A 27,610-nucleotide genomic window follows, 5' to 3' on the forward strand; every position below is an offset into this window, starting at 1 on the left:
TAACACAGCTTGGTCCAGTCTTCAACTACTGGTCCTATACTATAAAGAACTGTAAAACAGCTTGGTCCAGTCTTCAACTACTGGTCCTATACTGTAAGGGCCTGTAAAACAGCTTGGTCCAGTCTTCATATCTCTGTATTTACTAGAATGTTCAGTGTTTTTACATCCATTGTGTGTCCACCAATCATTATTTATGAGTAGCAGTTATTACTGTGTAACTGTACTGTCTAGTGTTGTCAGCATACACACTACTTAGATTGGATAGTAACCATGCCCTTGGCTGTGTGGGGAGGACCCTGCTGTGTCTAGGATGTTAGTCTGTGTGACACTCAGCTCCCCAGTTCTACACACACACGTGCGTACACACACACACACACATAGAGCAAACTATGCTATCTCCCTCCCATCAGTATCTCTGGCACACACACAACACACCAGATACACATTTGTGTGGCCGGTGAGGAGCTAATCAGTTCCCATGACACTGTGCTGATAACAGTGATCCTATCCCTCACACAGAGCAGAGCGGATAGCCCATTCACATACCTGTAGGTCCTCCCAGTCCACACAACAACAACAGCAGTAATTAGGAGCCAGCCAGGACCTGTAGATGAGCCAGAGATATGATTCAGCTCTGGCTGGGAGTCACACACACACACACACACACACACACACACACACTCACACACACACTGAGTCTGGGGCCATACAATTACAGCAAAGTGCCACTTAGAGATTGATTGGGAAGGAGTGAAATGCACATTTGCATGCAACACACACACACTGATACTGAACACACAGGCACTGAACAAGCCTATTCTCAGCCCATTCTCACATCAAAGGTAAGTGATGAATCCTATCTGACTCACTGCAACAGGGCGTACTGAGCATGTACATACACAGATCAGCATTCATTTACACCAGTATCCTCTCAGTAAATAGACCCCCATGTACTGTGACTGTGCCCCAAGTCATTTACATTGATTTCACAATAGCCAAGTAAAAACACTATGTTCCCTCTCTCTGCCTCTTGGTTTATTGATGCTTCTTACCTTTTCTATCCGCATCGCCCTCTCTCTCTCTATGTCTCCCTCTCTCTCTCTCTCTCTCTCTCTCTCTCTCTCTCTCTCTCTCTCTCTCTCTCTCTCTCTCTCTCTCTCTCTCTCTCTCTCTCTCTCTCTCTCTCTCTCTCTCTCTCTCTCTCTCTCTCTCTCTCTCTCTCTCTCTCTCTCTCTCTCTCTCTCTCTTTCAATTCAATTCAATTCAATTTAAGGGCTTTATTGGCATGGGAAACGTAGCTAAAGGATAATATAGAGAGGGAGAGGTGAGGTAGCTGAAGGAGGTAGAGGGGCGGTAGCTGAAGGATACTATAGAGAGGTAGAGGTGAGGTAGCTGAAGGATACTATAGAGAGGTAGAGGTGAGGTAGCTGAAGGAGGTAGAGGGGTGGTAGCTGAAGGATACCATAGAGATGTAGAGGTGAGGTAACTGAAGGATACCATAGAGAGGTAGAGGTGAGGTAGCTGAAGGAGGTAGAGGTGATGTAGCTGAAGGAGGTAGAGGTGAGGTAGCTGAAGGATACTATAGAGAGGTAGAGGTGAGGTAGCTGAATGATACCATAGAGAGGTAGAGGTGAGGTAGCTGAATGATACTATAGAGAGGTAGAGGTGAGGTAGCTGAAGGATACCATAGAGAGATAGAGGTGATGTAGCTGAGGGATACTATATAGATGTAGAGGTGAGGTAGCTGAAAGAGGTACAGGTGAGGTAGCTGAAGGAGGTAGAGGTGAGGTAGCTGAAGGATACTATAGAGAGGTAGAGGTGCAGTAGCTGAAGGATACCATAGAGAGGTAGAGGTGAGGTAGCTGAAGGAGGTAGAGGTGAGGTAGCTGAAGGAGGTAGAGGTGAGGTAGCTGAAGGATACTATAGAGAGGTAGAGGTGAGGTAGCTGAAGGATACTATATAGAGGTAGAGGTGAGGTAGCTGAAGGATACCATAGAGAGGTAGAGGTGAGGTAGCTGAAGGAGGTAGAGGTGAGGTAGCTGAAGGAGGTAGAGGTTAGGTAGCTGAAGGATACTATATGGAGGTAGAGGTGAGGTAGCTGAAGGATACCATAGAGAGATAGAGGTGAGGTAGCTGAAGGAGGTAGATGTGAGGTAGCTAAAGGAGGTAGTGGTGAGGTAGTTCAATGATACTATAGAGAGGTAGAGGTGAGGTAGCTGAAGGATACCATAGAGAGATAGAGGTGATGTAGCTGAGGGATACTATAGAGAGGTAGAGGTGAGGTAGCTGAATGATACTATAGAGAGGGAGAGGTGAGGTAGCTGAAGGAGGTAGAGGTGAGGTAGCTGAAGGATACCATAGAGATGTAGAGGTGAGGTAACTGAAGGATACCATAGACAGGTAGAGGTGAGGTAGCTGAAGGAGGTAGAGGTGATGTAGCTGAAGGAGGTAGAGGTGAGGTAGCTGAAGGATACTATAGAGAGGTAGAGGTGAGGTAGCTGAATGATACCATAGAGAGGTAGAGGTGAGGTAGCTGAAGGATACCATAGAGAGGTAGAGGTGAGGTAGCTAAAGGAGGTAGAGGTTATGTAGCTCAAGGATACTATAGAGAGGTAGAGGTGAGGTAGCTGAAGGATACCATAGAGAGATAGAGGTGATGTAGCTGAGGGATACTATAGAGATGTAGAGGTGAGGTAGCTGAAAGAGGTACAGGTGAGGTAGCTGAAGGAGGTAGAGGTGAGGTAGCTGAAGGATACTATAGAGAGGTAGAGGTGCAGTAGCTGAAGGATACCATAGAGAGGAAGAGGTGAGGTAGCTGAAGGATACTATAGAGAGGTAGAGGTGAGGTTGCTGAAGGAGGTAGAGGGGAGGTAGCTGAAGTATACCATAGAGGGGTTGAGGTGAGGTAGCTGAACGATACTATAAAGAGGTAGAGGTGAGGTAGCTGAAGGAGGTAGAGGGGAGGTAGCTGAAGGATACCATAGAGAGGTTGAGGTGAGGTAGCTGAAGGATACCATAGAGAGGTAGAGGTGAGGTCTCAGCCAATGTCAACAGTCCTCCTGCAGGACATTATAGCGCTACTGTTCAGCACTAAATATCTTGGATTTAGTAAACCACCAGCAAATCTGACATTTTCAATGAATCAGACCTGCCGCCCTCCCTTCCTCTGGCTCTGCTATGGACACATTCAATAGAGCCGGAAACTCCATGGGGTGGGCTGTGGGCTGGGGATGGGGCTGTGGGCCTGGGACTGAGGGGGGGACCGGGGGAGACTGTGTGTAAACAAAGCAGCCCCAGACCAATTATGAGAAGCAAAGCTATCAAATGAAACAAGCTATCAAAGCCAGACCAGGAGTAGAGAGAGAGGCTCAGACTGGATTCCCTCCCAGCTCTCTGGAGCCTCTGGCATGGCTGTCTGGGGGAATACATGCTGGCCATTATGTGTAACCACGCCATCAGATGTGACAGTTGTGTGTAATTCATTAACCTGGTGATGAATGGAATGGATATTTTAACTGTCCGTGTGTGTGTGTGTCCAGACCAGAGTGATGAAGCTATGTGAATGTGTGTGTCAGTTGGATGTGTTCCTGGCTGTAATGGGTCCATGTCCCTCTACTAATTGGTCTGCTTCCTCTCTTCCTGCAGAACCTGCTGTTTCCCAACCAGCCCCAGCAGCCCAACAGTCGCTTCTGTGTGTCCTCCAGTGGAGACCTGACCATCTCGGCCGTGCAGCGGGCAGACGCAGGCTACTACATCTGCCAAGCCCTGACCGTGGCTGGCAGCATCCTCGCCAAGGCCCAACTGGAGGTCACAGATGGTGAGGCCTGCCGAATACCCACCCCGATGCCAACACGCTACAGCGCCACGCTGTAATGCAGCACGCATACACACTCTGCTATGCTGTCAGCACACACACCACACACACACACACACACACACACACACACACCACGCACACACACACACACACACACACACACACACAGAGACATAAATGCAGACACACACAAACTCGTACAGACACATAATACACACAGACATACACAATCTGACACACAGCCTTCACTGTACTCCAACTAGATAACACACACATGATTTAGCAGTGAGGAAAGATTATTTAATGTGTAGTGAATTAATCAGAGCACATGCCTTGCCCGGTTGACTCTCTAATGTGGATTTTGGCCTTGAGCGTCCCCATCCCCAAAAGTACTGGTGAAAATGTAGCGTAAAACAAACAGCATTTTACCATGTGCAGGTATTTTGTCTGAGCAATATCTACAAATTATACTTGCCCATGACCTTGCTTTTGCAATATTTCATGTTTTATTTTTTGGGGTCACAACAGAATTTAATGAAATACTTGTTAAAGTTTAGCTGGAGAGGGAATACAGCATTGCCCTTGAGTCTCTCAGTATAATGGTCATCAGCTTCTGTCTGAGCGAAGCAGTGAGTCAAGGACTGAGTGAGTGAGTGAGTGAGTGAGTGAGAGAGTGAGTGAGTGAGTGAGTGAGTGAGTGAGTGAGTGAGTGAGTGAGTGAGTGAGTGAGTGAGTGAGTGAGTGAGTGAGTGAGTGAGTGAGTGAGTGAGTGAGTGAGAGTGAGTGAGTGAGTGAGTGAGTGATTGAATGACAACAGTTAGCATGTCTGCAGGATGACTTATGAGGGCCTGCTCAGTCCCACTGCCTCTAATCTGTTCTGCTGTCGAGATGGGAAGACAGATAGACAGCCAATCAGATGCTTTGTGATGGATCAGCCTGGGGAAATTTTGTAAGAGAAGGAGATTTGAATTCAAAATTACCATGTTTCCTGGTATAACTGCTTTTTTATGTCCCTAAAAACGCCAAGGGTTTTAGACGTCATAACCTTAAGACACATGACTCATCTCATGTTCCAGATTTACTGTGTATGAACACTTAAACACTCGTCCTTGAGTCTGCATGCACACATCCTCTATTCTAAGGGTGTGTGGTGCTGAAATTGTAGTGAATGTGTCTGTCTGTCTATGCCTGTGTGTAGGTGTAAGGAGGTAAGGGAGTGTATGGCTGGACTGTGTAAGATGTGGAACGTGTGAGGGTGATGGGTGTTAGGCAGAGACGAGGGAGGATAGGAGAAGAGGAGGAGGAGAGGAGGAGGAGTGCTGTCTGGCTGGCTGGCTGGGGCGAGGTCATGGTCACACCCTGCTGCTGGGAGCAGGTGATTCAGTGTCCTGCGGGGCCAGCAGAGCTCGCTGGGTTCAAGGAGATCGGTAATGATAAATTCCTGATGCAAAAAGTCAAGGCCCCCCCGCCCCCCTCCTCTCCTCCTCTCCTCCCCAGCCTCCATCACTTCATTACGCGATCCATCCACCATCCTCGTCATTCCCTCCCTGCTGGACCAGACAAGCCAAACTCACCCAGGGTTTTATCATATTTTCTGTCATATCTTAACATGTAATGCAATGGAGTCATTACTCAGAGCAGAGGGGATCATTAAGACATATAACAGAACCCTTCCAGGTGTGTTTCAGTGTCTAAGTCTAAGATCTTGGCATACATAGGGCTCCATCTGAGCCAAATATGGCCATTAGAATCATGCCAAGTGATAACAGTGACAAGCAGATAACTCCCTCAGTGAGTTAATGGGGAAGGTAGAACTAACAGCGAGGCCTTACATTTACATTTTAGTCATTTAGCAGACGCTCTTATCCAGAGCGACTTACAGTTAGTGGGTGCATACATTTTTTTTTACTGGCCCCCCGTGGGAAACGAACCCACAACCCTGGCGTTGCAAGCGCCATGCTCTACCAACTGAGCTACACAGGGCCTCAGATGGACAGATAGGGCTGTTTTTAATGCTCTCTGGGTGTGGGTTAGGCTCACGGTAAACCTGGTTGATGTATTTAACCACCAGCTTTTCTGATAAAAGCATTCCAGCGTGGTGGATGAGGTTGGAATATTATCACTGAAATAGATTAAATTATTAATTCAGCAGGGACCATATGGTGTAGATTCACCTTCATACCATGGTTCTCTCAGCTAAAGATAATCATGCCATGGTTCTGTCAGCTAAAGATAATCATGGTTCTCTCAGCTAAAGATAATCATGCCATGGTTCTCTCAGTTAAAGATAATCATGCCATAGTTCTCTCAGTTAAAGATAATCATGCCATGGTTCTCTCAGTTAAAGATTATCATGCCATGGTTCTCTCAGTTAAATATAATCATGCCATGGTTATCTCAGTTAAAGATTATCATGTCATGGTTTTCTCAGCTAAAGATAATCATGCCATGGTTTTCTCAGCTAAAGATAATCATGCCATGGTTCTTTCAGTTAAAGATAATCATGGTTCTCTCAGCTAAATATAATCATGTCATGGTTCTCACTGCTAAAAATAATCATGGTTCTGCCAGCTAAATATAATCATGCCATGGTTCTCACTGCTAAAGATAATCATGGTTCTGCCAGCTAAATATAATCATGCCATGGTTCTCACTGCTAAAGATAATAATGGTTCTGCCAGCTAAATATAATCATGCCATGGTTCTCACTGCTAAAGATAATCATGGTTCTGCCAGCTAAAGATAATCATGTCATGGTTCTGCCAGCTAAAGATAATCATGGTTCTCTCAGCTAAAGATAATCATGGTTCTCTCAGCTAAAGATAATCATGGTTCTCTCAGCTAAAGATAATCATGCCATGGTTCTCTCATACCAAGGCAAGTATGTTTCTTCCGTCCCTCCTTCTGACTTCCCTGCAGGAGAGAAAGAGAAAGAAAGAGATAGTAAAGAGAGAGAGAAAGAGGAAGAGAGAGAGAGGGTGTGATGATATGTTGAAAGGTTAGCGAGGTTGACTGTCTAATTAGCCCCTGCAGGTCTGACATCATGAATCCCTACCTGTTAGTTAATGTGTGCTGTGTGATGCCAGGGGACTCCACATTATTCAACACAGCTTAAATAGAAACTGCCAGGGCACTGTAACAGTAACTCACAGATACAGCACCTCTGACATTTACAATATTTCACAGTACAACCCACAGGCATTCTCCAACACATTAAAAGTGCATATTTTCATCCAAACAGCATTGAACATTAGCATTGATATAAACAAAGCAAAAAAATGATTTTATTTTATTTTCCTCACAGTTTTTTTGTTACATTATTGCAATTCTGACTCATTTCGATAATTTCCGTGGGGTACTACTCTCTGGGGAGGGAAATGTTTGTTTCAGTTCTGGGTGTTAGTGGGACCTCTGATAGTGTTCCCCACTAAACATGATGGATTATTTATCTGAACCTCCCTGAGTCAACAGGCAGTGCCCTTGCCACTGTATGCCACCACAGACTCCTGGGTAGGGTGTACAATTTAAGGGTATTTAGCCTGTAACTGGAAACCCCCTCCCACCTCCAGCCACATCAATAGACAGTCTGGAAAACAATACTCAGCAATTCTTTCTCCGCTTCCTGGAAGCACAGTCAGGGCGTCGTCATTGTCCTGTGGTGGAATTACAAGACCTGCTGAGAAAGACCAGCTTTATGATACCGTTACCACATCCTTTCACTTTATGATAAATCCATTAAAAGGCTTGCAGATGTAGGATCTTAATTTGATCACCCTGTTGAGGATAACTTTCCTGTGCAAGACATGTTTAACTTGTAGTGTTTTTGAGGTTTAAAAAGGATTCGGAATTTGTAATTTCCACTTTGAAATGTCAGACTTTATTTTTGCTTGTGGAAAAACCCCTACAAACATTTTATAATCCACATAATAATTCACATTATCTGTTGCTGCAGAATATTTTTCCTGCTGTAGCAAACTGGCTCAAATTAAGATCCTACATCTGTATATTGAAGGTTCCATCTATATCATACCCCTTTTACTAGTGTAATGCATTGTGTGGCTCTTCTGACAAATTCTCGCTCTGTCTCTCATCCTATCCCAGTGCTGACAGACAGGCCGCCGCCCATAATCCGTCAGGGCCCGTCCAATCAGACGCTGGGGGTGGATAGCGTGGCCCTGCTGAAGTGCCAGGCGTCAGGAGACCCTATCCCCTCCATCAGCTGGCTGAAGGATGGGGTCAGTCTGCTGGGGAAGGACCCCCGCATGTCCCTGCAGGAGCTGGGAAGCCTCCAGATCAGGAGCCTCAGGGTGAGAACCACTGGAACCACAGCCTGGTCCAGTCATAAAGAGAACTACACATACACTAGTAATGGTGTTTATATGATGTGGGCTGTAAATATGCTACGTACTATTGTGGTAACCTTGTCTGCAGCCCCTGGTTCTCTATCTCCCTGTTTCCATCCATTCCCCTTAATGGATCTCTGTCTGGGACTCTGTCTCCTCTCTCTCCCCTCTGTGTGTGTCACATGCTTAGGCATGCATGAGCATGATGTGAGGAGTCATATTGCTTTAAAGAGATGAATGGGCAGTATTGATTTTAATAAATTGTTTGATACTATCAGTTAGTGACACGATGGCTCTTACAAGACTCCGCTGTAGAGGGCTGGACGGCTTCCAGCTGCAGAGTAGAGGAGGGGTGAACAGTTAAACAACAGACACACACACACACACACACACACACACACACACACACACACATGCACATTTAGGGTAGATTGAATTAAAAATCCTCACATCCTCCTTTCCCCACTCCGAGGCCTCTGTGGAATAACCATTACGCTTCACAAAGTTGCCGACCACTGACATTTTATTTAATAAATGGAGGGAAGTCGCAGAGACAAAAACCAACAAACAACTAACATTCTAGAGAGAGAGGGATGGAGAGACAAGCCAGCTGTCATCGGTCCAGGGGGCTTCAACGGCCCACCCTAAATGAATTAGCCTGCCTTTGTTGCGGTTGGCGGGGTGGTGGGGGGACAGGGGGGATAGGGGGTGGGGGGTGGGGGGTAAAGTGGTGGAGGGGGGTTAGGAGAAAATGGAATTCATTAGGAAATTAGCGTCAGCACTTTGAGCCACTCACAATGACACACTGATGTGATCCCAGGGATAAACCCCTCATGTGCATTTAGAACAACCACTAGACCCATGAATAATCATCTGATTAAGCAGCTGTGGAGATCAATACTAATATCTAGTCATTTTTAAGAACCACCTGATGTAATGTTTCTAAATGGGTTGTTCTGTGGTCAGGTGTTTGATGTTCTGAGTTTATCCATTCTACCCTAGCTCTCTGACTCTGGGATCTACACCTGTGTGGCTGCCAGCTCCAGTGGCGAGACATCATGGAGCGCCTTACTAGAGGTCAAAGGTATGGCACAGTGAACATGTCTTCACCTAGTTTTGTAGTAAACACAGATACATGCTAATTAGACCACAGATATTCCATCCTGGGAATAGTTCTTTATCCATTCCTCTTCATCCTCCCATTTAACAATAGTTCCTGGTCTCTTTCTCCTGCAGACCAAGCTGGAGTGATGGTCATTAAGAACCGTGATGACAACGAGCTCCCTGGCCCTCCCTCCAAACCCCATGTCACTGACGTCACCAAGAACAGCGTCTCGTTGTCCTGGCAACCCGGCCTGGCTGGGGCCACGCCCATCTCCTCTTTTGTCATCGAAGCCTTCAGGTTAGTTATGAAGAACCTGAATGATTTCCTCTTTTTGACTTTTGTATTGCTTATTAATTATTGTGGTGAGGTAGCACGTTTGTGATATCCTTTTCATTGTCCCATTGCAGCCAGTCGGTGAGCAACAGTTGGCAGACGGTTGCGGACCATGTGAAGACCACGCAGTACACGGTCAAAGGCCTGCGCCCCAACACCATCTACCTGTTCATGGTGCGGGCAGTCAACACCCAGGGCCTCAGTGACCCCAGCCCCATGTCAGAGCCCGTCAGGACACAAGGTATCAAATCAAATCAAATTGTATTTGTCACATGCGCCGAATACAACAGGTGTACACCTTACAGTGAAATGCTTACTTACAAGCCTTTAAACAACAAGAAAAAAATAAGTGTTAAGTAAAAAAAAAAATATATATATATATATATATATATTTATATATATATATTATACAAATAACAAAATATTAAAGAGCAGCAGTAAAATAAAGTAGTGAGGCTATATACAGTGGGTACTGGTACAGAGTCAATGTGCGGGGGCACATGTGGGTAGAAGTAAAGTGACTATTCATAGATAATAAACAGAGGGTGGCAGCAGCGTAAAAAGAGTGAGTGGGCGGTGGGGGGGTACAATGCAAATAGTCTGGGTAGCCATGGTTAGCTGTTCAGGAATCTTATGGCTTGGGGGTAGAAGCTGTTAAGAAGCCTTCTGGACCTAGACTTGGAGCTCGGGTACCACTTGCCGTGGGGTAGCAGAAAGAACAGTCTATGACTAGGGTGGCTGGAGTCTTAGGCAATTTTTAGGGCCTTCCCCTGACACCACCTGGTATAGAGGTCCTGGATGGCAGGAAGCTTGTCCTGAGTGATGTACTGGGCCGTACGCACTACCCTCTGACACCGCCTGGTATAGAGGTCCTGGATGGCAGGAAGCTTGTCCTGAGTGATGTACTGTGCCATACGCACTACCCTCTGACACCACCTGGTATAGAGGTCCTGGATGGCAGGAAGCTTGTCCTGAGTGATGTACTGTGCCATACGCACTACCCTCTGACACCACCTGGTATAGAGGTCCTGGATGGCAGGAAGCTTGTCCTGAGTGATGTACTGGGCCGTACGCACTACCCTCTGACACCACCTGGTATAGAGGTCCTGGATGGCAGGAAGCTTGTCCTGAGTGATGTACTGGGCCGTACGCACTACCCTCTGACACCACCTGGTATAGAGGTCCTGGAGGGCAGGAAGCTTGTCCTGAGTGATGTACTGTGCCATACGCACTACCCTCTGACACCACCTGGTATAGAGGTCCTGGATGGCAGGAAGCTTGTCCTGAGTGATGTACTGTGCCATACGCACTACCCTCTGACACCGCCTGGTATAGAGGTCCTGGATGGCAGGAAGCTTGTCCTGAGTGATGTACTGGGCCGTACGCACTACCCTCTGTAGGGCCTTGCAGCTGTAGAACTGTTTGAGGATCTGAGGACCCATGCCAAATCTTTTCAGTTTCCTGAGGGGGAATAGGCTTTGTCGTGCCGTCTTCACGACTGTCTTGGTGGGTTTGGACCATGATAGTTTGTTGGTGATGTGGACACCAGGGAACTTGAAGCCCTCAACCTGCTCCACTACAGCCCCGTCGATGAGAATGGGGGCGTGCTCGGTCCTCCATTTCCTGTAGTCCACAATCATCTCCTTTGTCTTGATCACATTGAGGGAGAGCTTGTTATCCTGACACCACACTGCCAGGTCTCTGACCTCCTCCCTATAGGCTGTCTCATCATTGTCGGTGATCCGACCTACCACTGTTGTGTCATTGGCAAACTTAATGACGGTGTTGGATTCGTGCTTGGCCATGCAGTCATGGGTGAACAGGGAGTACAGGAAGGGACTGAGCTCGCACCCCTGAGGGGCCCCTATGTTGAGCATCAGAGTGGCAGATGTGTTGTTACCTACCCTTACCACCTGGGGGTGGCCCATCAGGAAGTCCAGGATCCAGTTGCAGAGGGAGGTGTTTAGTCCTAGGGTCTTTAGCTTAGTGATGACCTTTGAGGGCACTGTGGCGTTGAATGCTGAGTTGTAGTCAATGTGGTCCTCTGTAGCTCAGCTGGTAGAGCATGACGCTTGTAATGGCAAGGTAGTGGGTTCGATCCCCGGGACCACCCATACACCAAAAAATTGGCATATTATTATTATTATTAATAGCATTCTCTCGTAGGTGTTCCTTTTGTCCAGGTGGGAAAAGGGAAGTGTGGAGTGCAATAGAGATCTGTTGGGGAGGTATGCAAATTGGAGTGGGTCTAGGGTTTCTGGGATAATGGAGTTGATATGAGCCATGACCAGCCTTTCAAAGCACTTCATGGCTACAGACGTGAGTGCTACGGGTCGGTAGTCATTTAGGCAGGTTACCTTAGTGTTCCTGGGCACAGGGAATATGGTGGTCTGCTTGAAACATGTTGGTATTACAGACTCAGTCAGGGACAGGTTGAAAATGTCAGTGAAGACACATGCCAGTTGGTCAGCAGATGCTCGGAGTACATGTCCTGGTAATCCGTCTGGCCCTGCGGCCTTGTGAATGTTGACCTGTTTAAAGGTCTTACTCACATCGGCGACGGAGAGAGTGATCACACAGTTGTTCGGAACAGCTGATGCTCTCATGCATGCTTCGGTGTTGCTTGCCTCGAAGCGAGCATAGAAGTAATTTAGCTCGTCTGGTAGGCTTGTCTCACTGGGCAGCTCGCGGCTGTGCTTCCCTTTGCATTCCGTAATAGTTTGCAAGCCCTGCCACATCCGATGATCGTCAGAGCCGGTGTAGTACGATTCAATCTTAGTCCTGTATTGACGCTTTGCCTGTTTGATGGTTCGTCGGAGGGCATAGCGGGATTTCTTATAAGCGTCCGGGTTAGAGTCCCGCTCCTTGAAAGCGACAGCTCTACCCTTTCGCTCAGTGCAGATGTTGCCTGTAATCCATGGCTTCTGGTTGGGATATGTACGTACGGTCACTGTGGGGACGACGTCGTCGATGCACTTATTGATGAACCCAGTGACTGATGTGGTGTGTGGACCTTATACATACAGTAACTGTAAGGATTCTGGTAATAATTTTCCCTATCATAACATTTCTAATTTAGCCTCCCCTTCACAGTGACTGCTGCAGCTTTCGATAGGGAAATGGTCATCGCGTTCCACTTAGATAGTTATCAGGCCCTCTCAGCACGGTACTGTGTGCGCTGAACAGTAATGGTTCTACTGAGATAGCCACCACAACAACTTCCAGAGGTCAAACTCTCCATCTCAGCTCTGCTCATTAAGGCTACAGTCGGACAATTATGTAAAATAAGCATGTCTACTTTTGGAAGGTCTAAGTGTGTTAGCCCTATCCCTGCTATGTTAATGATCATAACTGGAGAAAATGACTGCCTCCAAACTCAAAGAAGATTAGATGAAGCTGCCATATAGACCTCAGTCTCCTTATTACGTTTATTTGATAAGTCCACTCCACCACTATACCCCTGCAACCTTGCAGCTAAACATTGTTCAATTGCAGGCCAATATTGGTTTGTGTATAGGGAGAGGGAGTCAATTTGAATAGCAGTACATCTCTCTTTATTTGCTGTTGGCTTCACTTTGATGCACAGAGATGGTTATTGACAATGGCAGTCACTGAAGATGAATTGATTTTTTATGTCTCCTTAACTGCATTTGGCCTGTCGTCCTCTATTACGACTCTATGATTCATGACTTTATTGGCTTTCATTGGGCCTGTTTTGAAATACTATTTCCTCTTGTGAATCATTTTTTGTGTTTGCCCATCTATTTCCCCTCAGTAAATAGGACCAAAATATGTCAGTTGCCATGATTGTGTCTTTTCTTTAACCACACTGAGAATCTCATGCATTTCACTGGGGTTTTGATTAGCTTTTAACTGAAAACACATGCAAGTGTGAATGAAATGGGAACTGTGTGGAAAATAGTGTCATAGTGTCATTCATTCATCTTCTCTGGGTTATGTGTTCAGAGTTCACTTACTGATGTGGTAGTTGTTCTCTGGCTGGGCCTCAGTAAGAGCAGAGAGGAGAAGGGTTCTTAACAGCTCAAGTTCTCTCTTTCTTTTCTCAAACCCAGACAAGGTCTTTATTCAAACTGAAATGAGGTCATTATAATGCAGATGAAGTTGCTTCTTTTCAAGTGAAGTCATGATCACAGAGTGTCGACTCCTTTGTGGAGTCTGATTGGTCTATTCATCCATTCTCTCAACAAAACCTCTTATGATGGACATCGGCCTCATTGTAAGGAATGGAGGGAACCGTGGCTTTGAAAACTGAGTAGGAGAACTGAAAGTAATCTCTCTCTCTCTCTCTCTCTCTCTCTCTCTCTCTCTCTCTCTCTCTCTCTCTCTCTCTCTCTCTCTCTCTCTCTCTCTCTCTCTCTCTCTCTCTCTCTCTCTCTCTCTCTCTCTCTCTCTCTCTCTCTCTCTCTCTCTCTCTCTCTCTCTCTCTCTCTCTCTCTCGCTCTCTCTCTCTCTCTCTCTCTCTCTCTCTCTCTCTCTCTCTCTCTCTCTCTCTCTCTCTCTCTCTCTCTCTCTCTCTCTCTCTCTCTCTCTCTCTCTCTCTCTCTCTACAGACATCAGTCCTCCAGCCCAGGGGGTGGACCACAGACATGTGCAGAAGGAGCTGGGGGAGGTCATAGTTCGTCTTCACAACCCGGTCGTTCTGAGCCCCACCACCATTCAGGTCACCTGGACGGTAAGTGTCACACTGTGATTGGTCGTTAATGAGTCTGACTCAGAATATATAATGTTGCTCCCAGACAAGCCCCAAATCCCTGTCATTCCAATGAAGAAAATAAGGAAATACAGGGGGCGGAGATCAGGGTGCCTTCACCAATACAGGGGGCGGAGATCAGGGTGCCTTGTGAGAATTAGTCGGCGAGTGGGTAACCTGCCTTTACGTTCTATTGGCCAATGTGCAATCACTGGAGAATAAACTGGATGAGCTCCGTTCGAGACTATCCTACAAACGGAACATAAAAAATGGTAATATCTTATGTTTCACTGAGTCGTGGCTGAACGACGACACAGATAATATGCAGTTGGCTGAGTTTTCTGCGCATTGGCAGGACAGAACTGCTACGTCCTGTAAGACGAGGGGTGGGTGTGTGTGTCTATTTGTAAATAACAGCTGGTCCGCGATGTCTATTATTAAAGTAGTCTCGATGCATTGCTGTAGACCACACTATCTACCGAGAGAGTTTTCATCTATATTTTTCGTCTATTTACCACCACAAACCAACGCTGGCACTAAGACCGCACTCAACGAGCTGTATAAGGCCATAAGCAAACAAGAAAATGCTCATCCAGAAGTGGCACTCCTAGTGGCCGGGGACTTTAATGCATGCAAATTTAAATCACTTTTTCCTAATTCCTAAAGCATGTCACATGTGCAACCAGAAGAAAAAATACTCTAGACCACCATTACTCTACACACAGAGACGCATACAAAGCTCTCCCTCGCCTTCCATTTGGAAAATCTGACCATAATACTATATTTTAAGCAGGTCAACATTCACAAGGCCGCAGGGTCAGACGGATTACCAGGACGTGTACTCCGAGCATGCGCGGACCAACTGGCAAGTGTCTTCACTGACATTTTCAACCACTAAGAAATTCCGCCATGCCCTCAGACGAACCATCAAACAGGCAAAGCGTCAATACAGGACTAAGATTGAATCCTACTACACCGGCTCTGACGCTCGTCGGATGTGGTAGGGCTTGCAAATTATTATGGACTACAAAGGGAAACCCAGCCGCGACCTGCCCAGTGACGCGAGCCTACCAGAGCATGCACCAACTGTTCCGGACAACTGTGTGATCACGCTCTCCGTAGCCGATGTAAGCAAGACCTTTAAACAGGTCAACATTCACAAGGCAGACGGATTACCAGGATGTGTACTCAGAGCATGCGCGAACCAACTGGCAAGTCTCTTCACTGACATTTTCAACCTCTCCCTGACCGAGTCTGTAATACCTACATTTCAAGCAGACCACCATAATCCCTGTACCCAAGAAAGTGAAGGTGACCTGCCTAAATGACTACCGCCCCAACAGATCCACAGATGACGCAATCTCAATCGCATTCCACACTGCCCATTCCAATATGGACAAAAGGAACACCTACAGTACCAGTCAAAAGTTTGGACACACCTACTCATTCAAGGGTTTTTCTTTATTTTTACTATATTCTATATTGTATAATAATAGTGAAGACATCAAAACTATGAAATAACACATATGGAATCATGTAGTAACCAAACAAGTCTATTTTATATTTGAGATTATTCAAATAGCCATCCTTTGCCTTGATGACAGCTTTGCACACTCTTGGCATTCTCTCAACCAGCTTCACCTGGAATTATTTTCCAACAGTCTTGAAGGAGTTCCCACATATGCTGAGCACTTGTTGGCTGCTTTTCATTCACTCTGCCTTCACGGTTGAGGTCGGGGGATTGTGGAACCCAGGTCATCTGATGCAGCAGTCCATCACTGTTCTTCTTGGTAAAATAGCACTTACACAGCCTTGATGTGTGTTGGGTCATTGTCCTGTTGAAAATAAATGATTGTCCCACTAAGCCCAAACCAGATGGGATGGCGTATCGCTGCAGAAATCTGTGGTAGCCATGCTGGTTAAGTGTGCCTTGAATTCTAAATAAATCACAGACAATCACCAGCAAAGCACCCCCACACCATAACACCTCCTCATCCATGCTTTACGGTGGGAACTACACATGCAGAGATCATCCGTTCACCCACACCGTGTATCACAAAGACACTGCGGTTGGAACCAAAAAATCTCAAATTTGGACTCCAGACCAAAGGACACATTTCCACCGGTCTAATGTCCATTGCTCGTGTTTCTTGGCCCAAGCAAGTCTCTTCTTCTTATTAGTGTCATTTAGTAGTGGATTCTTTGCAGCATTTCGACCATGAAGGCCTGATTCACACAGTTCCCTCTGAACAGTTGATGTTGAGATGTGTCTGTTACTTGAACTCTGTGAAGCATTTATTTGGGCTGCAATTTCTGAGGCTGGTAACTCTAATTAATTTATCCTTTGCAGCAGAGTTAACTCTGGATCTTCCTTTCCTGTGGCGGTCCTCATGAGAGCCAGTTTTATCATAGCGCTTGATGGTTTTTGCGACTGCACTTTAGAAACTTTAAACGTTCTTGAAATGTTCCGTATTGACTGACCTTCATGTCTTAAAGTAATGATGGACTGTCGTTTCTCTTTGCTTATTTGAGCTGTTCTTGCCATAATATGGACTTTTTTTAACAAATAGGGTGATCTTCTGTATACCCCCCCTACCTTGTCACAACACAACTGATTTGCTCAAACGTATTAAGAAGGAAAGAAATTCCACAAATTAACTTTTAAGAAGGCACACCAGTTAAATGAAATGCATTCCAGGTGACTACCTCATGAAGCTGGTTGAGAGAATGCCAAGAGTGTGCAAAGCTGTCATCAAGGCAAAGGGTGGCTATTTGAAGAATCTCAAATATAAAATATACTTTGATTTGTTTAAGACTTTTTTTGGTTACTACATGATTCCATATGTGCTCTTTCATAGTTTTGACGTCTTCACTATTATTCTACAATGTAAAAAATAGTAAAAATAAAGAAAAACCCTTGAATGAGTAGGTGTGTCCAAACTTTTGACTGGTAGTGTATGTGAGAATGCTGGTCATTGACTACAGCTCAGCGTTCAACACAATAGTGCCCACAAAACTCAGCACTAAGCTAAGGACCCTGGGACAACATATCTGCCACGCTGATCCTCAACACGGGGGCACCTCAGGGGTGCGTGCTTAGTCCCCTCCTGTACTCCCTGTTCACCCACGACTGCATGACCACGCATGACTCCAACACCCTCATTAAGTTTGCTGACGACACAACGGTGGTAGGCCTGATCACCGACAACGATCAGACAGCCTATAGGGAGGAGTTTAGAGACCCGGCAGTGTGGTGCCAGGACAACAACCTTTCCCTCAACGTGAGCAAGACAAAGGAGATAATTGTGGACTACAGGAAAAGGAGGGCCGATAATGCCCCCATTCACATCGACGGGGCTGTAGTGGAGCGGGTCGAAAGTTTCAAGTTCCTTGGTGTCCACATCACCAACAAACTATCTTGGTCCAAACACACCAAGACATTTGCGAAGATGGCACGACTACTGTCTGTTTATTTTCTATGCATAGTCACTTTACCTCTTCACACATGTACGTTACCTCAATTACCTCGACTAACCTGTGCCCCCGCACATTGACTCTGTACTGGTACCCCCTGTATTTTTTATTTTTAACTTTAGTTCATTTAGTAAATATTTTTTTAATTATATTTTCTTAAAACTGCACTCTCTCTGTCTAGCGTGGAACCCCATATTATCGGCATATTCAACAGTGTTTAAGAAATGTATTACCTTCAACAGTGTTATCTTGTGATCAAGCCATCAAGTTTTGTGATTATTGGTGTCGTAAAAATGTTAGCTAACGGGTTAGCAATTATCATGTTTGACAATTCAGTGAATACTACTATTATCAGCTTTTTGATAAGCGGTTTAGCAAAAAAATATGTCCCGTATTATCGTTATTGGCCACCTTACTATTTTGTTCAATTACAAGATTGAACCAACATACTGTATAACTTTTTTGAAAACTCTCAAAACCTAACTTACATAAATTGCACTGAAAATCAGTGGTCAGCTAGCTAGAAGGGTGTCGTTAGTCGCAAAACTTACCGTCATTTTCCAGTCCATTTAAATGTTGATGTCACGCCCTGGCCTACAGAACTCTAGCTAGTTTGGTCAGGGTGTGAATATTCTAGATTTGTATTTCTATGTTGGCCGGTGTGGTTCCCAATCAGAGGCAACTGTCGCTCGTTGTCTCTGATTGGGAATCATACTTAGGCAGCCTTTTGGCACTGTCTAGTTGTGGGTTCTTGATCCGTGTAAGGTTTGTTGTGTTGTACCTTTGGACTTCACGTTTCGTTTCCTTTGTTGTTTTGTCGTGTGTTTATCGTTAATAGACATGTACGCATATCACGCTGCACCTTGGTCCGACCCTTCTTTAAACGAACGTGACAGTTGAGCTCGAGGTGATTTAGTCCTCCAACCGCTAGAGAGTGTCCGAAGTTAGTGGGTGTCCGATATTGGGGGAAAATTAGCTAAAGGCTTGTAAGTAAGCATTTCACGGTAAGGTGTACACCTGTTGTATTTGGCGCTTGTGACAAAACATTTGATTTGACAATTCAACTGTATGTCACAGACATAACCATTCAGCAGACTTTGCAGTTAGTTATTGCTATTCAGCTCTGCCAGGTGTCTGTGTGTTCCTTTATTCTGTCGTATAAGATTAAATATGTGAAATCAATTTGAATTTACACCAACCTCATTCTCGAATAACTACTCAGCTCTGGCCTTTTTATGTCTTTGATTTTACCACCTTGAGTCCTAAAGTCATTAGAGTTGATATAAAGGGTATGTGGACTCTTTGAAGCTGGCAAGGTGTTCCTCAGGGCTCCTGTTGGTGTTTTCATGTAAGGAAATACGAATCAAATAAATCCTAAGACTATACAGCTTTGATACATTATAATAGCTGACTCTTAAGTGAACATCAAACAGTTGAGAAATGGTTTCATTCAGCTGCAGCGAACATCAAAAGAGGTGTCAGGGACATCTGGTCTCATCAATCTTACGTCTATCTTTGGTTAATTTTGAATTAAGATAAAAGCTTTGCATAGAAACAAGTACATTGAAATGAATGGTGTATATTTGGCATGTTTGTGGTCCTCCATCTCTGGAGTGTCTCTCAAACCAGCTTACTCACCAACCTCTCCCCCACACACACCTGCTCCCCAACACATCACACACACACACATACACACACACACACACCACACACCACACACCACACACCACACACCACACACACATTGCACAGTCTGTCTGTGTCTACCCCACCATAAGGACAGACATGTGCCAGAGAGACACTGTTTAATTCATTTAGAAACACGATTTGGACTGAGGCTGAATTATTGAGAGAAATCATGCCTCTTACAGTACTAGGGTACACAGCAGTTAATGACAAAATCCTTGCAGTCAATGTATTTCTACATTAGACCATGACATTTAAACATGCACTCTCGTCTTCTTACTCAAGGTTGACTTTATTTCCTCATTGGTCTTCTATCCTGCGTTAACTAGCCCCAGTTGTTCCGCTCCACTATAAATCAGTCAGTAGTTGATATTTATGATGTCGTTGGGTGACATTGGGGTGGCTGCTTTCATTTCTAAATGAACCACATTAGCAGTTTTCCCTGTGACATGTTTATTGACACCCCATAATAAGCTTCCACCCCCCAGACTAACAGGCTTATTTAATACTAAAGCATTGCTTTATGAGTGTGTGTACAATCAACACAGAACACGACCACCTAATCAATCAGGGCCCATTCAGTAAACATAGTGCGGCCTCGGAAAGGTTTTTATATTCCCAAATCATTCCATTAATGAAAGTTACACACCATGCTAGCCCAGAATCCATTCTGCTGATTTACTCAGGCTACACAGGCTGAAACAGATGCTTAATATCCCACTTGAAAGGCCCTCTCATTTCTCCCACTGTTAACAAGCCATTACTGTGAGTTATGCCCCCTCCTCCCCTGTATAAATGCAACTTTTCTCTCTCTGGCTAAAAGGGCCCAAGTTTTGAACCAAGGCCCCTTATTGGCAGGGAGAGCACTATCGCACCTCTGGGCTCTCTGTCTCCTCGATTGAACAGATTTGTCTTTATTGTCCCTGGTGTGTATTTTGTATTCTCCCAGAGTTCCTCTGGGTTGGACGACAGTCACCGACCAATCATCTGACACTCACACGTTTGTCCTAGTCCTTGTGGGACCCAGCCGTGGGTTTCACTAGTTGGTAGTTACAGTACAAGAGAGACATGCATATGTAGGGCTGTTATAGCTGTGCTCCTGAAATCCTTTTTATGCAAGGCCTGGGTGCTGTGTGCTCAGTGTGCTGAGAAAGAGGGAGGTAATGCCATGCTGCTCTTCTCTTTCTCTCTCCTCTCTCTCTCTCCTTTCCTCTGCTCTCTCTCCTCTCCTCTCCTCTCCTCTCTCTCTCTCTCTCTCTCTCTCTCTCTCTCTCTCTCTCTCTCTCTCTCTCTCTCTCTCTTTCCTCTAATCTCTCTTCTCCCTATCTCTCCCTCTCTCTCGCTTCCTCCTCCTCTGCTCTCTCTCCAATGCTCTCTCTCTCTCTCTCTCTCTCTCTCTCTCTCTCTCTCCTCTGATCTTTCTCTATCCTCTGCTCTCTCTCTCTCTTCTGCTCTGCTCTCTCTCCCCTCTCTCTCTCTCTCCGCTGTGCTCTCTCCTCCCTCTCTCTCTCCTCTTCTCTCTCTCTCTCCTCTCCTCTGCTCTGTTCTGCTCTCCTCTGCTTTCTCTCTCTCTCTCCTCTGCTCTCTCTCTCTCTCTCTCGGAGGGAGGATGCTAATTGAGCTAATTGTGTCAGAGCTGATGATAAATTACCAATTAAAACTGGAACAGCCTCTAAAGTGGCACGATGTGATCTTGGGGAGGAACAAGTACATCTGTTGAACAACATTGTTTAATGTACTCTGGTGTCTGAGTACTGTGCTGCACACCTATGGTCATGATCTTTATTTCTCTATTTCCTCTCAACTCTGTCCTAACTGAAGAGAAGACATGTTGTATTTCCTCTCAACTCTGTCCTAACTGAAGAGAAGAAATGTTGTGTTTCCTAGGAACCTCGAACAGATGAGTGAAGCTAACCCCTCTCTTCTCTTCTCCCCATGTATCTGTCCCAGGTGGACCGTCAGTCCCAGTTCATCCAGGGCTACAGAGTTCTGTATAGGCAGATGTCTGGCCTGTTTTCCCCAGGACCCTGGCAGACCCAGGATGTGAAGATCCCCTCAGAGCGCAGCGTGGTCCTCTCCAACCTCAAGAAAGGCATCATCTATGAGATCAAGATCCGGCCCTACTTTAATGAGTTCCAGGGCATGGACAGTGAGTCCAGGTCGGCTCGCACCACAGAGGAAGGTAAAGAAATCACCATGTTATTTCATGGGCATTTTCCTCCATCCAAGTGGTTTCTGTCCACACAGATTTGGGATGACTGTTTGACATGTTTCCCTGTAGGGCGTCCAATTGTCATGATATCATAAATGTCGCTCACAGTACTCTGTCTACTGCTGTGACATTTTAGGGGTATTTTGTGTGTGTGTGTGTGTGTTTGTGTGTGTGTTTGTTCCTCCCACTGTGTAGCGTGCTGACCTTTCTGCTGTGCTTGATTGTTTATGATTGGTGGTGTTTCTGTTGGCCTGCTTCTCATCCATCACCCTGCAGCCATGAGCTGAGCTGGACGCAGCGCTCGCTCACTTCCTGCTGGGAGAAGGAGCTGTCAACCTCAGCCTGACTCTGACAGGACATGACAGGGCTGGAGAGAGACATGCTGCACACTGATACACACACACACACACATACACAATCCATACCTCCAGGCCTCGGGCCAGCCTGTGGGATCCTCCATACTTTCCCACCTCTAATGGAGTAGACTGGGATTCACCTCATTACCTGTTACACTGGGAATAGGCAGATGATATGGACGGTGATATAGCTGTACATGCTGTACCTATTCATGTGATGAAGTTGAATAGTAGGTTAGACAAACATGTACAGTCCATGCAGGGGAACACGATCAACATAAACACACACAGATACCCCAAGGCTATGTCCCCCCTCCCTTCCTTTCCCTACACAATCATATACACACCTGGGAAGAGAGGAGACAGTTCAGATCCAGCTGCTGTGACAGGCCCATTTATTTCCCCCAGTCTCAGTGGAGGGGCCCTATCTCCTGTGACCAGCCCCTGTATGCTGCAGCGCTATGTACTGTAGGCCCTGTGACTGCCTCATCTCACACACACAAACACACCGCCCCACAGCACCTGCCTAGACCAGCTATTACTAGCTCTGATAAAACTCCCTGCCTCTTCTCTGTCTGCAGCCTAGGCCCTCTGAGAGATCTAGCTCTTTCTACTTCTGTCACAACAGAACCTCTGTGTGTGTCGACCCATCCCAGTCACATGCAGACAGAGGCAGAGGCAGACAGAGGCAGAGGCAGACAGAGGCAGAGGCAGACAGAGACAGAGGCAGACAGAGGCAGAGGCAGAGGCAGACAGAGGCAGACAGAGGCAGAGGCAGACAGAGGCAGAGGCAGACAGAGGCAGAGGCAGACAGAGGCAGAGGCAGACAGAGACAGAGGCAGACAGAGACAGAGACAGAGGCAGACAGAGGCAGACAGAGACAGAGGCAGATGCAGAGGCAGACGCAGAGGCAGAGGCAGAGACTGTGCTGGAGGCTCCTGTGAGGCCATGGGACAGACACTGTGAGGCCATGGGACAGACACTGTGAGGCCATGGGACAGACACTGTGAGGCCATGGGACAGACACTGTGAGACCAGTGAAGTTAGTCAGTTTGATAGGGAGTAGGGGTTTGGAGAGTGAAAACTCAGTGTGTCCATTAGCTAACATTATTAGAGCATCCACATCCCCAGAGCATCTCTACCAGGAGGATGATGGGATAATACTCTACCTTCTGTCGTTCACTTTGTTTCTCTCTTCTCCTTCTCTCTGGTCTATCTGGAGAGGGGAGAGCGGAGGCAGACAGCCAAGCCAAGGGGATGAGAACCAGAACACATTCTATGAATAGAACACACTCTTGAACACATTCCTGTGATATGAAGTCCAATGACAGGAACTCAGAAGGGACCAGAGAGGCCCATCTAGTATGATAAACACCCCAGCCAGCCTGCCTGGTTCTTGGGGAGAGTTAGAACCAGTAGTCAGTGGGGGTAGGAGGCCAACAGTACAGTATCTACCTACTGCTGCCTGTCTGTTCCCAGCATAGAAAATTAGTTACTGCACATCTCAATGGCTCTGAGGCCCAGATTAGCACATAGTTTAGTATGGGAGTGATGGCAGTGTGTGATGTGACGTGAGTCTCCATCCCCGCAGCAGCACAGTAGTGTGTGTGTGTGTGTGTGTGTGTGTGTGTGTGTGTGTGTGTGTGTGCGTGTGGAGACAGGGGGTCACATTCCTGCCAGCCATACATCACTAGGCTAATGGCTCTATTAGCGCAGCCGGCACTGCTCCTAATGAGAAATGTGTATTGTTTAGCGCAAATATGCATAATAATAAGCTGTTAAATCATTCATAACGTTAACTTTGAACGACATTGTCTCTGATGGCTGCTGCGCTGCGACTTAACGTTTTGTCACCTCTGTGTAATCTATCACAGCTGTGGAGGGCGGTGGATGCCTCTAAGCATGATGGGAGATGGTCTGCTCCCTTGGTGGTGGTTTCTAATAAGGCGTCCATCATTGGAGCCGTTTGTCTTCTTCCTCCATGCCTGCTCCTCTCTTGGCCTTTTGGGGGTCAGTGTACCAGTATGGCTCCAGCGAGGGATGAGCGTAGATCTGCAGCATGACACGTGCCATTTTGGAGGGGGTGGGTGCTAGCTGGGGGAGGTGAGAGAGAGGCAGCCTCAGAGTAATTGACCTGTCAGCATTCTGCTGTGGTGTGACTCACCTGCCAGTCGCAGCGGAAATTAGAAAAACTTTATTTTCAGTTTGCTTCGTTGTTATTAATTTGCCCGGCGCTCGGTCAGTCGGTCGGTCAGAGAGTTTCTATGAAATGACATCGATGTGAGGTTAATAATGAAACCCAGGGCTGATGTCTGCTGTAGGCTCTGGGCTCTGTCTCTCAGGCCATGTACACACCCCATCTATAGAGCTGTGCCTCGCTTTAGAGCCTCCCCCCTGCTTTCTACTCCACTGGCTTTAGTTCCACCTGGCTGATCGATGAAACCAGTCAATATGTTTACCTAGCCCCATGTTTCAATTCTCCCCAAAATACATTTCTTCATATGTTCCTCACGTATGGCTGCACTGCCATATGGCTCATCCTATAAGCCTGTTGACCCACATGCCACCCTGGCTGAGTCAATGGAGGAGTTTTAGCTTGACTGAGGATACTTGTCTGACTCTGCCTGGCTGTTCCTCTGAAAATCAATAGCACTATTCTGTGTGTAAATCCCTCTGTGTTGGAGCAGGCGCAGGAGCAGGGCTGGGATATTAAATCATGGTGAAATGTTAAAGATAGACGTGTCGTACTTGCCTGTTCTCCATGTAAATCCCCTTCTAATGAGCTGCTGCTATCCCCACAGCCACCTGTGTCTTCCACTTGCTAACCATTACACACACTCCTCCTCAGAATAAAGATGAGTGTGAGAGAGAGTATAGAGTGTCCTGCATGTGTGGGTGTGTGAGTGAGAGTGTGTGTGTGTGTGTGTGTGTGTGCGTGTGGATGTTAGTGTGTGTGAGGTTGTGTGCGCATTAGAGAATGGAATACTCTCCCTCTCCCTGTTCCCTGACTAGTCTACTGCCCCCCCCCCCCCCCCCCCATCCCATCTGTCTCCCCTCAACCCCAGCTCCCAGTGCCCCTCCCCTGCAGGTGACAGTCCTGACGGTGGGCAACCAGAACAGCACCTCCATCAGCATCTCCTGGGACCCCCCTCCTCCAGACCACCAGAACGGCATCATCCAGGAGTACAAGGCAGGTCACAGAGAGATGATAGGCTGGATGTAACCTGATGGCTTTGGCTTACCGAGAAGCCATCAGAATCAATATAATACTCAACTTGACCCCACTGTGGCAGGATGTTATGTTCTCTCTTCTTCTGTCTCTCTCCCTCTCTTCAGATCTGGTGCCTAGGGAATGAGACACGTTTCCACGTGAATAAGACGGTGGATGCAGCCATCCGGTCGGTGGTTGTGGGGGGGCTTCAGGTGGGGGTGCTGTATCGGGTGGAGGTGGCCGCCAGCACCAGTGCAGGGGTGGGGGTAAAGAGTGAACCTCAGCCAATCGTCATCGGTAAGAGACCCGGGGGGAGGAGAAGGGGGGATGGGAGGGGGGAGGGGGGAGGGGGAGGGGAAAGGGAAAGGGTAGAATGAGGGGGCCTTATGGTAGAATGATGGAGGAATGTAAAAGTGGCCCATTGATTACTCATCCATAATTACAGAAAAGCCCATTTCATTTTTGACATATATCGTTTTTTTAAATTGGAAAAAACATCATTCCAATTAACATGGCCTCCAGACAGGGAACACAAAATGCTTGTTTAAATGCTCAATATTATCACTGATTGGGGCAAATGTATTTACTATTAGAGAGCGTGTGACATGAATGATCAGTCATACTGATTGTTTTTAAACCATAGCTCTGTTATATGTATGTGTAGCTGGGCTGTGGTGTAGTTCTGTGTGATTTATGTGTAGCTGGGCTGTGGTGTAGTTCTGTGTGATTTATGTGGACCAGGGGCAGATTGTGTCTGATTTGACCCATAACTGATGGCTTGGCCTGTAGCATACTCTTATTTCCCCAATGTCACTCCTATAATCCATCTCAGTTCTCCAAGCCAAAGATTGCAGATATATTGTCATGTGTGCTCTTCTGAGAACCAACTCTTATTGCACTCCATGAAATAGTGTCAGGCAGACAAGTCAGAGTGAGCTTCGATTGGTAGATCGATGCGGAGCAGGGTGTGTGCCCCCCATCTCACATGGTCTATTTTACTGAAGTGAATTAGAGTCTGAGCTAAGCAAACAGCAGGATCACCTGAGGGGTTGTCATCAGCTTTTAGGACTTAGCCTCCCTCCCCTCTCTCTGTCTGCACATTAGGTTTCACAGCACATCCATGTTCTACTCTCTCAGTCAATATGTTAGCTGTAATTGACAAGAGGCTGGTATTGCCTCTCTATCTCACCGTATCTACTGCTCTACACCTGGAGCCCAATCCTAACTATGGTCTGTGCATGGAATTCACATTTTCCTGTTGAGGTTGAAGGCATATCTTGAGGTAAAATTGAGCTCTTAGTGAATATGTGGGGACTATTACAGTGCTGATATTGTCCCCAGCCGGCTAATAATTGTAACAACAAAATTGTTTATTAATCAAACAACCTTGCATACACACCCTCACACTGGACCCCGTCCCCCCGTCCCCCGTCCCCCTGTCCCCCTGTCCCTCCCACCCCAGGTAAGGACTTCCGTGAAGTGATCATGAGTGGGAACAGGAACAACAGCATCACGGAGCAGATCACAGACGTGGTGAAGCAGCCGGCGTTCATAGCAGGGATCGGAGGGGCCTGCTGGGTCATCCTCATGGGCTTCAGTATCTGGCTGTACTGGAGGAGGAAGAAGAGGAAGGGCCTCAGCAACTACGCAGGTTAGACCGGCAGGCTGGAGACACACAGACGCCAATTCTGCACACAACATACAAACTACACTGTCAAATCAAATCAAATCAGATGGGGGGTGGGGGGGGTGGGACAATACAAATAGTCTGGGTAGCGATTTGATTAGATGTTCAGGAGTCTTATGGCTTGGGGGTAGAAGCTGTTTAGAAGCCTCTTGGACCTAGACTTGGCGCTCCGGTACCGCTTGCCTTGCGGTAGCAGAAAGAACAGTCTATGACTAGGGTGGCTGGAGTCTTTGACAATTTTTAGGGCCTTCCTCTGACACCGCCTGGTATAGAGATCCTGGATGGCAGGAAGCTTGGCCCCAGTGATGTACTGGGCCATACGCACTACCCTCTGTAGTGCCTTGTGGTCGGAGGCCGAGCAGTTGCCATACCAGGCAGTGATGAAACCAGTCAGGATGCTCTCGATGGTGCAGCTGTAGAACCTTTTGAGGATCTGAGGACCCATGCCAAATCTCCTTAGGGGGAATAGGTTTTGTCGTGCCCTCTTCACGACTATCTTGGTGTGCTTGGACCATGTTCGTTTGTTGGTGATGTGGACACCAAGGAACTTGAAGCTCTCAATCTGCTCCACTACAGCCCCGTCGATGAGAATGGGGGCGTGCTCGGTCCTCTTCTTTTCCTGTAGTCCACAATCATCTCCTTTGTCTTGATCACATTGAGGGAGAGGTTGTTGTC

General features: G+C 46.6%; 1 protein-coding gene across 1 annotated transcript in view; it reads left to right on the forward strand.

The window, feature by feature from the left end:
* Positions 1-3,645: 3,645 nt before the first annotated feature.
* The window catches only part of LOC311117688 (roundabout homolog 2-like), a gene marked incomplete at both ends in the record, with an annotated part of 30,135 nt that continues 6,170 nt past the window's right edge, over positions 3,646-27,610 (forward strand). The window contains 10 exons of the mRNA XM_084192618.1: positions 3,646-3,817; positions 7,919-8,124; positions 9,163-9,244; positions 9,397-9,562; positions 9,673-9,839; positions 14,170-14,291; positions 21,420-21,651; positions 25,103-25,227; positions 25,374-25,545; positions 26,711-26,899. Of these exons, the coding sequence (XP_084048744.1) occupies positions 3,646-3,817; positions 7,919-8,124; positions 9,163-9,244; positions 9,397-9,562; positions 9,673-9,839; positions 14,170-14,291; positions 21,420-21,651; positions 25,103-25,227; positions 25,374-25,545; positions 26,711-26,899 (1,633 nt within the window). The remainder of the gene's footprint in view (positions 3,818-7,918; positions 8,125-9,162; positions 9,245-9,396; positions 9,563-9,672; positions 9,840-14,169; positions 14,292-21,419; positions 21,652-25,102; positions 25,228-25,373; positions 25,546-26,710; positions 26,900-27,610) is intronic.

The sequence above is a fragment of the Coregonus lavaretus genome, assembly GCF_964263955.1.
Source record: "Coregonus lavaretus genome assembly, contig: HAP1_SCAFFOLD_4150, whole genome shotgun sequence".
NCBI classification, from domain to species: Eukaryota; Metazoa; Chordata; class Actinopteri; order Salmoniformes; family Salmonidae; genus Coregonus; species Coregonus lavaretus.